Source organism: Carlito syrichta, unplaced genomic scaffold (assembly GCF_000164805.1).
Source record: "Carlito syrichta isolate Samal-C Ts95f unplaced genomic scaffold, Tarsius_syrichta-2.0.1 Scaffold307274, whole genome shotgun sequence".
In the NCBI taxonomy this organism is placed as follows: domain Eukaryota; kingdom Metazoa; phylum Chordata; class Mammalia; order Primates; family Tarsiidae; genus Carlito; species Carlito syrichta.
The window spans coordinates 82,594-96,546 of record NW_007251370.1 but is presented as its reverse complement, the minus strand read 5'-3'; the positions used below and the strand labels follow the sequence as shown (position 1 = coordinate 96,546).

General features: G+C 43.8%; 1 protein-coding gene across 2 annotated transcripts in view; it reads left to right on the top strand.

Moving 5' to 3' along the window:
- Window positions 1-13,953, top strand: part of FBXO42 (F-box protein 42) — a 100,719-nt gene that overhangs the window by 28,026 nt on the left and 58,740 nt on the right. For both annotated transcript variants that reach the window (XM_021715675.1, XM_008064303.2), the window contains one exon: window positions 12,671-12,937. In XM_021715675.1, coding sequence (XP_021571350.1) covers window positions 12,688-12,937 — 250 coding nt within the window. In that variant the 5' untranslated portion in view covers window positions 12,671-12,687. The remainder of the gene's footprint in view (window positions 1-12,670; window positions 12,938-13,953) is intronic.

The window sequence follows — 13,953 nt, the reverse complement described above, 5'->3', positions numbered from 1 at the left end:
CTGGAACTACAGGCGCGCGCTACCACGCCCGGCTAATTTTTGATTTGTTGTAGAGATGAGATCTCACAACAAGTTGCCCAGGTGGGTCTCGAACTCAGGCAATCCACTCACCTCAGCCTCCCAAGGCACGGGATTACAGGCTGAGCCACCCCGCCTGGCTTAAACTATGTTTTTTATAACTTCTTAACTTGTGGTAAAATAGACATAACCTACAATTTCACATTTTAATTGTTCTTAAATGTACTCTTTAGTGGCATTAAGTACATTCACATTGTTGTGTAGCTATCACAACTTTCTACCCCAGAACTTTTTTATCCTCCTTAATTGAAACTTTGTACCCATTAAACACTAACTCCCCATTCTACTCTAGGTACCTTATATAAGTAGAATTCATACACTGTCCTTTTTTTTTTGAATTGGAGTCTCACTCTGTCACCTAGACTGGAGTGCAGTGGCCGCTCCCGGCCACCGCAGCCTCAACCTGCTGAGCTCCCGCGATCCTTCTGCCTCAGTCTTCCGTGTAGCTGGAACTACAGGCATGCGCTACCATGCCCAGCTAATTTTTGATTTATTGTAGAAATGAGGCCTCGCCAAGTTGCCCGGGCGGGTCTCGAACCCGCGGGCTCAGGCAATCCACTCACCTCGGTCTCCCAAAGTACTGGGATTACAGGCTGAGCCACCAAGCCCGGCCTTTACATTGTCCTTTTATGTCTGTCTTATTTCATTTAGCCTAATGTTTTCAGGTTTCAGCCTACTTTTTCTCCATCAGTGGCTGTAGACGTCAGAGGACTAGAATTTCAGCGCCAGGTCTGGTTTTGGGCAAATCATTGCCTACTCTTCTCTCCACTTCATTCTCCTAACTTGCAGAATAGTCTCTGCCTTGCTTGGTGGTGAGAGTTAAATAAAGCACTTAGTAAGGCATCCCTGGAAGGCAGGTGTTGGACCTGAGTGCTGCTGCTCTGGGTGTGCAGGTCTTGGTGCCCGCCCTCAGCCACTGGCAGGATAGCCTCTATCCAGTTAGGGCTTAGAGCTCCTCAGACTGCCTGAAGGTCTCTGTTGCTTCCCGTGAGACCTCATCTCTACAATAAATAAAAAAATTAGCCGGGCGTAGTGGTGCGTACCTGTATTTCCAGCTACTTGGAAGGCTGAGGCGGAAGGATTGACTGAGCCCAGCAGACAGAGGCTGTGGTGGCCGTGAGTGTGCCACTGCCCTCCAGCCTAGGCGACAGAGTGGGACTCCAACTCAAAAAAAAAAGAAAAAAGAGCCTGAGCCCGCGGGTTCAAGACCCGCCTGGGCACCTTGGTGAGACCTCATCTCTACAATAAATCAAAAAAATTAGCCTGATGTGGTAGCGCGCACCTGTAGTTCCAGCTACTTGGAAGGCTGAGGCGGAAGGATTGCCGGAGCCCAGCGGGTGGAGGCTGTGGTGGCCAGGAGCGGCCACTGCACTCCAGTCTGAGTGACAGAGTGACAGAGTGAGACTCCAAATCAAAAAAAAAAAAAAGAAAAGAAAAAAACTCATTCTGAGTTCCCCAACTGCTCTCATCCCTCCCGCTTGTCCACACAGCTCCTGACCCATTTCCTCATGACCAATTTAGAAGTGAACCAGTTCACTGCCATTTTCACAGAAAACAACGAGTGCCAGTGTGTAGGGGAAGAGGGTTGGCAGAGGGCAACAGGACTGTCCAGGTTCCGTCCGAAGATCGGTTTGGTGGAGAGTCACAGAATTCAGATGGAAAGGCTGGTGGCCTCGCAGTGACCTAGTCTGATAAAATAGGCTGGAGAGGAGCTAGGTAGGGTTAAGCCATCAGAGGCTTTACAAGACATCTTGTGGGGCTGTGTCAGACCCAGAAGAATCAACACCAGGAGAAGAATGGGAGGGCTGGGGAGACAGTCTTAAGGAAAGTTTCACAGTTCTCCCATGTTAGGAAGTAGGAAAGACTAGAGGGCACAAGGAACCTCACTCATTTGGGCAGATAATCTTCTTCTAGTGTTGGTAAATCAAAAAAATGCCACAGACCCTGAGAAAGATTATAAGGGGATGCAGTTTCACAGAGCACAGTGATCACAGAGCATGGCAGGGGGGATCCTGCTAGTGACAGAGAAGCTATGAAATCCAAAGGCAGGAAGAGTGGCCTTTTAGGGAGTAACTATACTGTACATCCAAACTTGACCTCAGGTCAGACAACCTGGTCAGTTTCAAAGCAGCTGACATTGGGGCAGCTAGAAGATGTGGGAATGGTAGGAAACTGCTCCAGGGCTCTTAGGAATTGAGGGTAGTACTGGGGACAGCTGGACAGATGCACAAGAAACAGCACCAAAAAGAGTCCCTGTTCAGTCATCATTTGAAGACGATCATTTGAAGAGCCTGTTCAGCCATCATTTGAAGAGGGGCAAGAAAATCCAGGAGGTAGCCAAAGGGAGCAGAGATGAGTCCCAAAGGCGAGTCTCTGGAAGCTGGATCACATGAGCGCATGCACACTGTGCACTAGTGATGAAACACTACTCTGGATCCCCAGTTGGGGCATGTGGCAGCTGGAGTGGGTATGTCACTGGCTGAGGGTGTTGGGTAGAAGAGCCTCACAGTAGCCATCAAAGGGCCACAAGGAAATACGTGGCTGCCAGGTCACAGAGAGCTTCTTCCAGCCTGGGTGGGAAGGCACAGTCGCACAGAGGAGGTCCATGGATGCCTGGGTGGTAGAAGGCACAGAGGCCCTTGTATTGACAGTGGCCCTTTTTGCCAGAGTATTGGCAGGCAGACAGGGCAGTCAGATTTGTCTTTAGTAACCTGGGAGTCATCTTTGGGCAGGCAAGTGAACCCTGCCTAGCTTTTGAGTCTGAGGATTTCTCTGTTTTTAGAGAAACCTCCATGGTCTGACTTGGGGTCACAAGTCTTTCCATTGGCCATTGGGGGAGGTCCCAGAAGCCTGGGTGGTTCAGTGGGACTCCCATCCTCACCCTCTTTAGTCTATTCCTGCCCAGGCAGTTGGATCTGCTGTGGCGGTGGCTGGTACTGATTGTGCTTCTTTCCTTTTGGCATCATGGCTATGGCAGTGGCTGCAGTGGGCTTAGTTTATTCTTTAACATAAATGGGATTACATTGCCGGCTCAGTGGCTCAGCCTGTAATCCTGTGCCTTGGGAGGCTGAGGTGAGTGGATTGCCTGAGCCCGCAGGTTCGAGACCCGCCTGGGCAACTTGGCAAGCCCTCATCTCCACAATAATTCAAAAAATTAGCCGGGCGTGGTAGCGCGCGCCTATAGTTCCAGCTACTTGGAAGGCTGAGGCAGAAGGATCGCTGGAGCCCAGCCGGTCCAGGCTGCGGTGGCTGGGAGCAGCCAATGTACTCCGGTCTAGGTGACAGAGTGAGACTCCAACTCAAAAAAAAAGGGATTATATTAATTATTGTTTTGCATTTTTGCATAATAGTTTGTCTTGGAGATCTTTTCATGTCAATTTATGCTGAAATACCCACATTTTAAAAAACCCACACTTCTTAAAACCCTGTAGTTTGGGGTATAGCACAATTTAGCCATTCTCTTGTTAATGGATATATAAATTTTGCATGTTTTTGACATTACAAAGAAGATGCATCAAACCTCCACTTCTACGTACTTTTGTGTACCTTTATGGATATATGTGTTGGAAAGATACCCAAAAATTACCTTGATATAAGTCTCAGGGTTTGCACATTTTAAATTGATAAACATTGCTAAATTCAACTTTTTAAAATAGCTTTTTATTTTTATTTTTTGACTTGAAGTCTCACTCAGTCGCCCAGACTGGAGTGCAGTGGCCACTCCCGGCCACTGCAGCCTCAACCTGCTGGGCTCCGGCGATCCTTCCCCCTCAGCCTTCCAAGTAGCTGGAACTATAGGCACGCGCGCGCTACCACGGCTGGCTAATTTTTGTTTTATTGTAGAGATGAGGTCTTGCCAAGTTGTCCAGGCAGGTCTCGAACCCGCACGCTCAGACAATCCACTCACCTTGGCCTCCCAAAGCACAGGATTACAGGCTGAACCACCGAGCCTGGTGAAGAGTTTTCTAATTTGCATAATTCTGGAGTGATGTTAAACTTGTTCATCTTTTTTTTTAAGTAGCATGAAATAGCATATTGTATGAGAACTTCATATTTAAAACTTTAGTTTGTATGGAAAGCTGTGAAACCCTGTGATTTTGACTGTAATACTCCCAGTAACACTAAGTGAATAACATTTGACTGGACATAATTAATTGCAGGTTAAAAGAGTTTTGGAAGATGGTGTTACAGTTAAATCTTGTTAAAAATATAGACCTTCAGCCGGGCGTGGTAGCGCATGCCTGTAATTTCGGCTACTTGGAAGGCTGAGGTGGAAGGATCGCCGGAGCCCAGCAGGTCGAGGCTGCGGTGGCCAGGAGTGGCCACTGCACTCCAGTCTGAGCGACAGAGTGAGACTCCAACTCAAAAAATAAAAATAAAAAAAATATAGACGTGACCCGGCGCAATGACTCATGCTATAATCCCAGCACTTTGGGAGGCCAAGGTGAGAGGATTGCCTGAGCTCATGGGTTCGAGACCACCTACCACTTAGGCAACTCATCTCTACAATAAATCAAAACATTAGCCAGGTGTGGTGGTGTGCACCTGTAGTTCCCGCTACTTGTAAGACTGAGGTGGAAGGATTTCCTGAGCCCAGCAGATCAAGGCTGTGGTGGCCATGAGTGTGTCACTGCATTCCAGCCTAGGCAACAGAGTGAGACTCTGACTCAAAAAAAACAAAACAAAAAAAAACTAGACCTTAAGAATTTAGCTGGAAGTGGTAGAGCCTGCCTCTAGTCCCAGCTACTTGGAGGGCTGAGGGCTAAGGTGGATCACTTGAGCCCAGGAGTTTGAGGCTGCAATGAGCTATGGTCACGGCGCTGCACTCCCGGATGGTGATAGAGTGAGACCTTGTCTTAAAAAAAAAAAAAAAAATAGGCTGGGTGCTGTGGCTCAAGCCTGTAATCCCAGCACTTTGGGAGGCTGATGAGAGAGGGTTTCCCAAGCCCAGGGGTTCAAGATCAGCCTGAACAGTTTGGCAAGACCTCATTGCTACAATAAAACAAACAAACAAATAAACAAGCCACTGCACTCCAGCCTGGGTGACAGAGTTAGACTGCAACTCTAAATAAATAAATAAACATGTGAATAAATAAATAAAATTAGTGGGGTAAACACATAAGCAAAATATTTTGGCTAGCCAACTTCGGAAAAGAGCAACTAAGGTATTTCTAAAAGAAATCAGGTTGCAGCCATCTTTCGTGCATTTTGCTAGTAGCCATCATTATCTCTAATGTTTTTCTAGCATTAGGAAGTGGGTTTCTAGCATTACTTGAATCAGATAACTTTAATTTAAATTAGCCTTAAATATATGTACTCATTTGTTAAAATTCAGACTTTACATGTCTTGTTTTAATTAGTAGTAAATGTAATATGACATAAATGGTTCCCCAAAATACTGGTTCTGGTTTATATTGTCTTGAGGACATGTGTGTGCGTAAGTAAGGTTTCCATTTTGGAGCCCAAAGATTATCTTCTAACTTGTTTGTTTGTTTGTTTTTGAGTTAAAGTCTCACTCTATCGCCCAGGCTAGAGTACAGTGGCATGCTCATGGCTGCTGCATGTGGTCCTTTCACCTAAGCCTCCTAAATAGCTGAGACTACAGGCACATGTCACCATGCCTCGCTGATTTTTTGTTCAGGTTTTTATTTTATTTTATTTTATTTTATTTTATATGTTATTTTATTTTATTTTGAGTTGGAGTCTCACTCTGTCACCCAGACTAGAGTGCAGTGGCCATTCCCGGCCACTGCAGCCTCGACCCGCTGGGCTCCGGCGATCCTTCCGCCTCAGCCTTCCAAGTAGCTGGAACTACAGGCATGCACTACCACGCCCGGCTGATTTTTGATTTATTGTAGAGATGAGGTCTCGCCAAGTTGCCCAGGCGGGTCTCGAACCCGCGGGCTCAGGCAATCCACTCACCTCAGCCTCCCAAAGGCGCGGGATTATAGGCTGAGCCACCGAGCCCAGCTTTTGTTCAGGTTTTCAAATGCCCTTTTATGAAACTATGATGCTATTAGACAGTAGTATTTTTTTGGTGTGTGATGTTTTGTTTTGCCTTTCTGCCTTATTTGGAAAAATAAAAAGTTGTTAACCCTATGTCAGTTCTCTTCTCCTTTCTCCCCCCCCCATCAAATGCTGATCTGTGAAATTCAGAAGTCTGGAAACCATTGTGATAAAGCCTTGTCCCAGAAGGCTAAGAGAGTACTGACATACAGTGGTTTTTACACACCCTTTCCATTTTGTCAGAGTAAGGGTACATAATTGTGGGGGAAAAAATCCCAGCATCTTAAAAATAGTAATGATTTGCTTAGATACTGACATTTTGGTTTTTATTTTAAGAAAAAATTTCTACTTCTTCTTGTTCCATTTTTACCCTCCCTCCCCTAGTTTTATTAAAGTCTTGAGCCCTCTGAATGCTGTGATTTTATTATTTTATTTTTTGATACGACATTTCAGTTTCTTCATAATATCTAGGAATTAAGATTGGGTTGTTTTTTTGTTGACTCTAAAGTGAATTCATAGTTTATTCATTCAAGCTGAGTGAATTGTGTTGAGTGTCAAGTAGTGGATGTAGAAAAGCAATTATTTTCTATTGTGCCCTAATGGGAAGAGAGGACTAGGCAGGCAAACAACTGCAGTATAGTCATTGCTAGTATGCAGACAGGTGCTTAATAGTGTGGACATATAAAGGGAAAGGCAAGGTGCACTTTAACTGAGTATTTCTGAAGCCTTGATGAAGTCAACTTTAGGCTAATATAGTTTATTACTGCTACACTATGGATATTTGCAAGGTTTTTTGTTTTCTTGCCTTTTCCATTTTTCCTGCTTTCTTAGATCATTGTTTTCGAGAGGGAAAAAATCTTGGCATTTCCTAGCCCAGAAAAACTCACCTTTCCCTCTACCCCTCAGCTTCCCTTCTGATTTGTTCTATACTTCAATGAAAGCCTTCTCTTTATACTTTTTTTTTTAATTGGCATCTTACTCTGTCATCTAGGCTGGAGTGCAGTGATACAATCATGGCTCACTGCAGCTTTGACCTCCTAGGCTCAGGCTGTCCTTCCAACTCAGCTCCCTAGTAGGTGGAACTACAGGCACACGCCACCACACTCAGCTAACTTTTTTTTTTTTTGGTAGAGATGAGATTTTACTATGTTGCCCAGGCTGATCTGGAACACCTAGGCTCAAGCGATCTTCCCCTCTTGGCCTCTCAAAGTGCTGGGATTACAGATGTGAGCCATGGTGCTTGACTAAAGTTATTATTTTATGTTAAATTATTATAATCAGAATTACTCTATACTTTGGGTTTTTTTTATTTGTTTGTTTGTTTGGTTTTTTTTGAGTTGGAGTCTCACTCGGTCGCCCAGACTGGAGTGCACTGGCCGCTCTCGGCCACCGCAGCCTCGACCTGCTGGGCTCCGGCGATCCTTCCACCTCAGCCTTCCGAGTAGCCAGAATTATTGGCACGCGCTACCATGCCCGGCTAACTCTATACTTTGTATATTGTTACCATCTTCTCTTAAATCGAAAAATTCAAACTCTCACAAAATATAAATTCGAGGATTAAAGTTCCATTATAAGTTCCATTATGTTTTTTCTACCAAATGAAACATTTTGCTGTACCTAAACTATATGGTTCTTCATAAGAAATTTTCAGAACCTAGAGTATCTCCATGAATGATTGAAACCGGTACATTTTTCTTGACCATTTACTTATATTTAATAATACCAAGTCTTTTGACTGCTATGGATGAGTATGGAGAATGGCCCTGATAACTGGTCCATTTCAGCTGCTTTGTCATAAGGTGTTTTCATTTAACATCAACTATTGTAAAGAATGATAAGAAAGTATACTGATTGGTAGTTTGGGAGAATGCTCTATTTTTCTCCCTCATTAGCAGAAATCTTAATTGGGTAACACACTGATGGGTTAGCCATTTTTTAAAAAGTACAGCTGATATGTTTTATTAAATTTGGAATGCTTTCTAGAAACAGCTCTGAATTTGCTTGTCAAAATAGTTCACAGTTTGCTAATATCAACAGTAGTTATGCCAAACTATTCTATTTCTAGACTATTTTTGTCAAAACATTGACTGTCAGGAACTAAGTACTTAGTCTCTAGATTACTAACTTTGGTAATGTAGATAAACTATTAATAGTATATGCTTGTTGTAAAAACACTCATTGAGTAAAGAATGCCTTTTACTCTTTTTTCCTGAAGGTAATTCTGTAAGTGGCATGGATATCGGTTTAAGAAAAGTAGTTTGAGCCGGGCTCGGTGGCTCAGTTTATAATCCCGCGTCTTTGGGAGGCTGAGGTGAGCAGATTGCCTAAGCCCGCGGGTTCGAGACCGGCCTAGGCAGCGAGACCTCATTTCTACAATAAATCAAAACATCAGCCGGGCATGGTAGTGCATGCCTGTAATTCCAGCTACTTGGAAGGCTGAGGCAGAAGGATTGCCGGAGCCCAGCAGGTCGAGGCTGCGGTGGCCGGGAGCGGCCACTGCACTCCAGTCTGGGCAACAGAGTGAGACTCCAATTCAAAAAAAAAGAAAAGTAGTTTGAACATTTTTTCATCTCTCCACCTTCCCCCATTTCATTCTCTGAAATCCTACCTATTCTTCAAAGCTCAGCTCAAATTCTTACTTCTGTGTAACCTCTTCATCATGCTAGTTGGAGGCTATCTCCTCCTTCCCTGAACTGCTAAATCTTTTTGTTTTGTGCTATAGGTCATTTATCATATAATGTTGTTTGTTGCTATTATTTATGTGTCTTTGACCTTTACTGTGTTAATCTCTTTGAGAGCAAATAGTGGCATATCTTCTTTTTGTGACTTCATCACGGCATTTTTGCATATAGTAAATGTTTCCTTGTTTCACTGATATTTGTTGAATGCATGGAGTAAGGTAGAATTTTTTATTTTTATCATTTTTTCACTTTATATGCCTTTTTCATTTGACTTGGTACAATGATAATGATAGTATGTTAATAAGGCTTAGTATACCGTTGCTTGAATGATACAATCTCCTATCAATCACTCATTCAACAACATTTGATATTTTCAAGAGTAGCATTTAGCACTTTGTGGCTCCCAGTAGTGCCGCTGAGCTGAGCAACTTCACAAGTTCATAATGACACCTGGGCAGAGTTGCTGCTTTGTCCCTGAAGCCTCAGAGGCCTCATACTGAGGGTTGACTGGACGCCTCCATCAATCCAGCTGCCCTCACTCTTGAGTTACGTCTTGGTGCATGGTTTTACTATAAGAAGTTCCCTTAATTAATTTTTTTTACCCTTTGAAATGATGAAGAATAAGCTTGATTGCATTTTAAATCTTCAACTTCCTTTTAGGTAAATGAAGTATATTCCAGTTTCCCTAAAGATGTGTTTATTCCAGGAGGTTTTACAGATGTCTAGTTGTATAGAAGCCACAGGCATAAATTAATCAAATATCGCACTAAAATCCAATAATGGCTTTTTTTTTGAGTTGGAGTCTCACTCAACGGCCACCCCAGTGTTGACCTGCTGGGCTTAGGCAATCCTTCTGTCTCAACCTTCCAAGTAGCTGGAGCGACAGACGCACACTACCGTGCCTGGCTAATCTTTTATTTATTGTAGAGATGAGGTCTCACCAAGTTGCCTGGGCTGTTCTCGAACCTGTGGGCTCAGACAATCCACTCCCCTCAGCCTTCCAAAGTGCTGGGATTACAGGCTGAGCCACCGGGCCCGCCAGTAATAGCTTTTACATGCATAATAAAGTAATTTCATCACATCTTCAAACACTTTGAGTTGATTATGGATTTCCTCCAGTGGATTCAGAGTAGTTGTTGATATCTGCTATCTTTACAGAATCTTTATGAAGTAAGTGGGGGAATGTTCGATAACTTAGGGATAGAGGTTTTTCTTTCTTACTCTGTGTAATATATTTTGGGTCACATAGCATTGAAGCTAGAAACAGTAGCCACATCTCCCAGTCTCAAAATCTTAATTTATACTTTGGAGGAGCAAGGTATTTGGACTTTAGAACCTGATTTGTATTTAGTTGGATGTAGTACTGTAGTTTCTTCAGAAGAAAAAGATACTGCTGGGCCAAATAAATGGTTTCCTCAGCGCCATCCCTCTTGATCTAGCAAAGGGTGATTGGGGTATGGCTCATGAGTCTAACTGCAGACTCTCAGGCCTGTGTATACCTGAAAAGATCAAAATTCCATGAAACAGGTATATTAATTCTGACCAATAAGGTATCTTGACAGTATCCAGTGACATATAAGGAAAGATCTGCTATTTCCTGGCTGTACTAATGATGTAATTTCTATTATAAAATAGCTGTGGACAGAGGTGTCTTGATTGCACTCATTTCAGTGCCTAGTGCCTTGGAGGCAGCGATGTCTTGGCCAATGGTCCCTGCCCTCAGGGAACTTGGATTCCAGTTTGTTGACTTTAGTTTGTGGTTTCTCCCAAAGAATCAATTACTTTGGGGAGATTGAGAATACCTAACACAATTATGAAGGGTGAGGAAGATTTCTTTTTTTGTTGTTTTTTTTGAGTAGGAGTCTCACTCTTGTTGCCCAGACTGGAGTGCAGTGGCTCGACCTGCTGGGCTCCGGCGATCCTTCCGCCTCAGCCTTCCAAGTAGCCGGAATTACAGGCGCGCGCTACCATGCCTGCCTGATTTTTTGATTTATTGTAGAGATGAGGTCTCACTGCCCAGGCCGGTCTTGAACCCGTGGGCTCAGGCAATCCACTCACCTCAGCCTCCCAAAGATGCGGGATTACAGGCTGAGCCACCGAGCCCGGCTGGAAGATTTCTTTTAAACAGGTCCATGAAAACCGTATTTATTAAGTTAATGCACTTATGTGAGATGTTTTGTAGGACTTCTTTTGGCATGAAAACAGGAAAAACTCAGTTTCAAAATGCCTCTGTGTCCTTGGGGAGTATGAGTGATGAGTTCATTACCTAATCTTAGAAATAAAAATGGGCTGGGCTCGGTGCCTCACTCTGTAATCCCAGCACTTTGGGAGGCCAAGGTGAGTGAGTGTATTGCCTGAGCCCGCAGGTTCGAGAACCACCTGGGCAACTTGACAAGACCTCATTTCTACAATAAATCAAAAAATTTGCCGGGTGTGGTAGCGCGCATCTGTAGTTCCAGCTACTCGGAAGGCTGAGGTGGAAGGATCGCCGGAGCCCGGCAGGTCGAGGGTGCGGTGGCTGGGAGCGGCCACTGCACTCCAGTCTGGGTGACAGAGTGAGACTCCCACTCCAAAAAAAAAAAGAAATAAAAATGAAGCGCTGTGCAGTTGGGTGTTGGGCATATAATTACCGAGGAATTGCACCTTAGCTCACATGTATATATATTCTTCCTGGCATCTGTGCCTAGGTCCAAGTTAGCAAGCATGCCCTCAAGTGTATGGGGCTTGATGTTTTTGTGGACAGTAAAGCAATTAGATGGTGAAAATTGCTTTAAGCTGGATATTGCAGCAGCATGAGTCCCTTTATTTAGGCTTGCTAATTGTACTTTAAGAAGATTTGGAAAGAGAGTGAGTTTTACTCAATCAAATTTATTTTGCTAGGGAAAAAATTGTAATATAAGACCTTTTGCTGTCTCCATTGATTCACTTTTTTCTAAAACAGACCTTAGGCTTATAGTCTTTCAAAATATTGTACAAGGGAACAACTGTATTTAATTCAAATGTGGATAATGCAGCCAGACTCAAGAAATCGAATTCTTTTTTTTTTTTGAGTTGGAGTCTCACTCTGTCACCCAGGCTGGAGTGCAGTGAGCGGCACACCCAGGGACACCCCAGCGTTGACTTACTGGACCCTGGGGATCCTTCCACTTCAGCCTTTGGGGTACCTGGAACTACAGATGGACTCTACCACGCCCAGCTAATTTATTTAAAGTTTATTTATTGTAGAGATGAGGTCTTGCCATGTTGCTTAGGCTGGTCTCGAACCCGTGGGCTTAGGCAGTCCTCTCGTAATTGCCTTCCAAAGTGCTGGGATTACAGACATGAGCCACTTTGCCTGGCTTATGATGTTTTCTATTATAAATATTGCCTTGTATTTGGTATTTTAGCAAGTTAAGACTGTTCTTGAAACAATATCCTCCTCTTAAGTGAATTGTCTTATGGAAAAGTTTAGGGAAAATGTTATTTCTTAACCCGTATCCTCAGAATGTTTGTATTACTCTTTTCAAGGCCCAGAGTTTGTTTTTCCTTTGCAGTTTGAGGTCTTAGATCATTGTTACTGGCTAAGGAGACCAGTTGCCCTGCCCTTTGCTACCTGTCAGTTCAATCCTTGAGGTAGAAGAATTGTTGGAGAACAAGTTTTCTGGTTTTATGGTTATACCAGAAATCAGCTGCCATTCTGGTTTTCTGTGAAGAGAAAACATGTAATCGGAAGTCTTCGGAGATGGGCTTTGTATTTGGTCTGCACCTGTCAGATTAAAGTAGCTCACAACTAGTGTGGAAGAACTGAAGAGCAGATTTCATACTGAGGGTGGGAAGGAAATGATAAACAGCTTAGACTCAAATGCCTGAATTGTTTCCAAGCTTTCTACAGTTGAATACTGATGTTTGTTTCTTACCTACTATAGCTGTAGAGTGGAATGTCATGGCCAGCTCCTCGGACAGTGAAGATGACAGTTTCATGGCTGTGGACCAAGAAGAAATTGTGTTGGAAGGGACAATGGAGCATGATGAGGAGCCCCACCCAGTACTGGAGGTTGAGGAGACTAGACATAACAGGTCCATGTTGGAGCTGCCAGAAGAGGTTTTGGAGTATATCCTATCCTTTCTGTCACCGTATCAGGAACACAAAACTGCGGCTCTTGTCTGCAAGCAGTGGTATCGACTTATCAAAGGTACTGTTAAAAGGAAAAAGTTTATTTCAGATCAATGAATGATTTCTTTTTAGACTTCCAATTTCATTTTCTTTTTTCTCTGTAAGTATTTTGGTTATAAAATTTAGTATGCAGTTGACACTACATTTTCCTTTTCTTCTTACTCTGGTTAGTTTTATGAAAAGTATTTAATCTCAATTGTGGTTTTCACATGACAGTTGCTTTTTTTTTTTTTTTTTTTTGAGTTGGAGTCTCACTCTGTCGCCCAGACTGGAGTGCAGTGGCCGCTCCCGGCCACCGCAGCTTCGACCTCCCAGGCTCCGACGATCCTTCCGCCTCAGCCTTCCAAGTAGCCGGAACTACAGGCACGTGCTACCATGCCCGGCTGATTTTTTGATTTATTGTAGAGATGAGGTCTCGCTGCCCAGGCAGCTCTCTCACCCGCGGGCTCAGGCAATCCACTCACCTCAGCCTCCCAAAGGCACGGGATTACAGGCTGAGCCACCAAGCCCGGCTTTAAAAGCTTTCTTAGAGTTCTTAGAGTTGATCTAGCAAATTGTATTATTCTTGAATGGGTAAAGTAGGCATGGCTATGCTCTTACCACTTGTCAAGCACTATTGTGACTGCTTTATAATCTCACAACCAACTAGAAATAGAACATACTCCATTTTACAGATGACAAAACTGAGTGCTGCACGGTTAACTTACTTATACAGGTAGTAAATGCAGGAATAAAGATTCGCATTCAGGCCATCTGGCTTTGAAGTCCATGCTCTTGATGAGGAAACATATTGTCTAGCAAAGTAGCTGATTTTAGCAAATGTGTGATTGTGAAAGTATTTACCGTGTGTGTGTGTGTGTGTGTGTGTTTTGTTTTTGAATCAGAGTCTCACTCTGTCGCCCAGACTAGAGTGCAGTGGCCCGCTCGTGGCTACCTCAGCCTCGACCTGCTGGGCTTAGGCAATCCTTCTGCCTCAGTCTTTCTTTTTTTTTTTTTTGAGTTGGAGTCTCACTCGGTCGCCCAGACTGGAGTGCA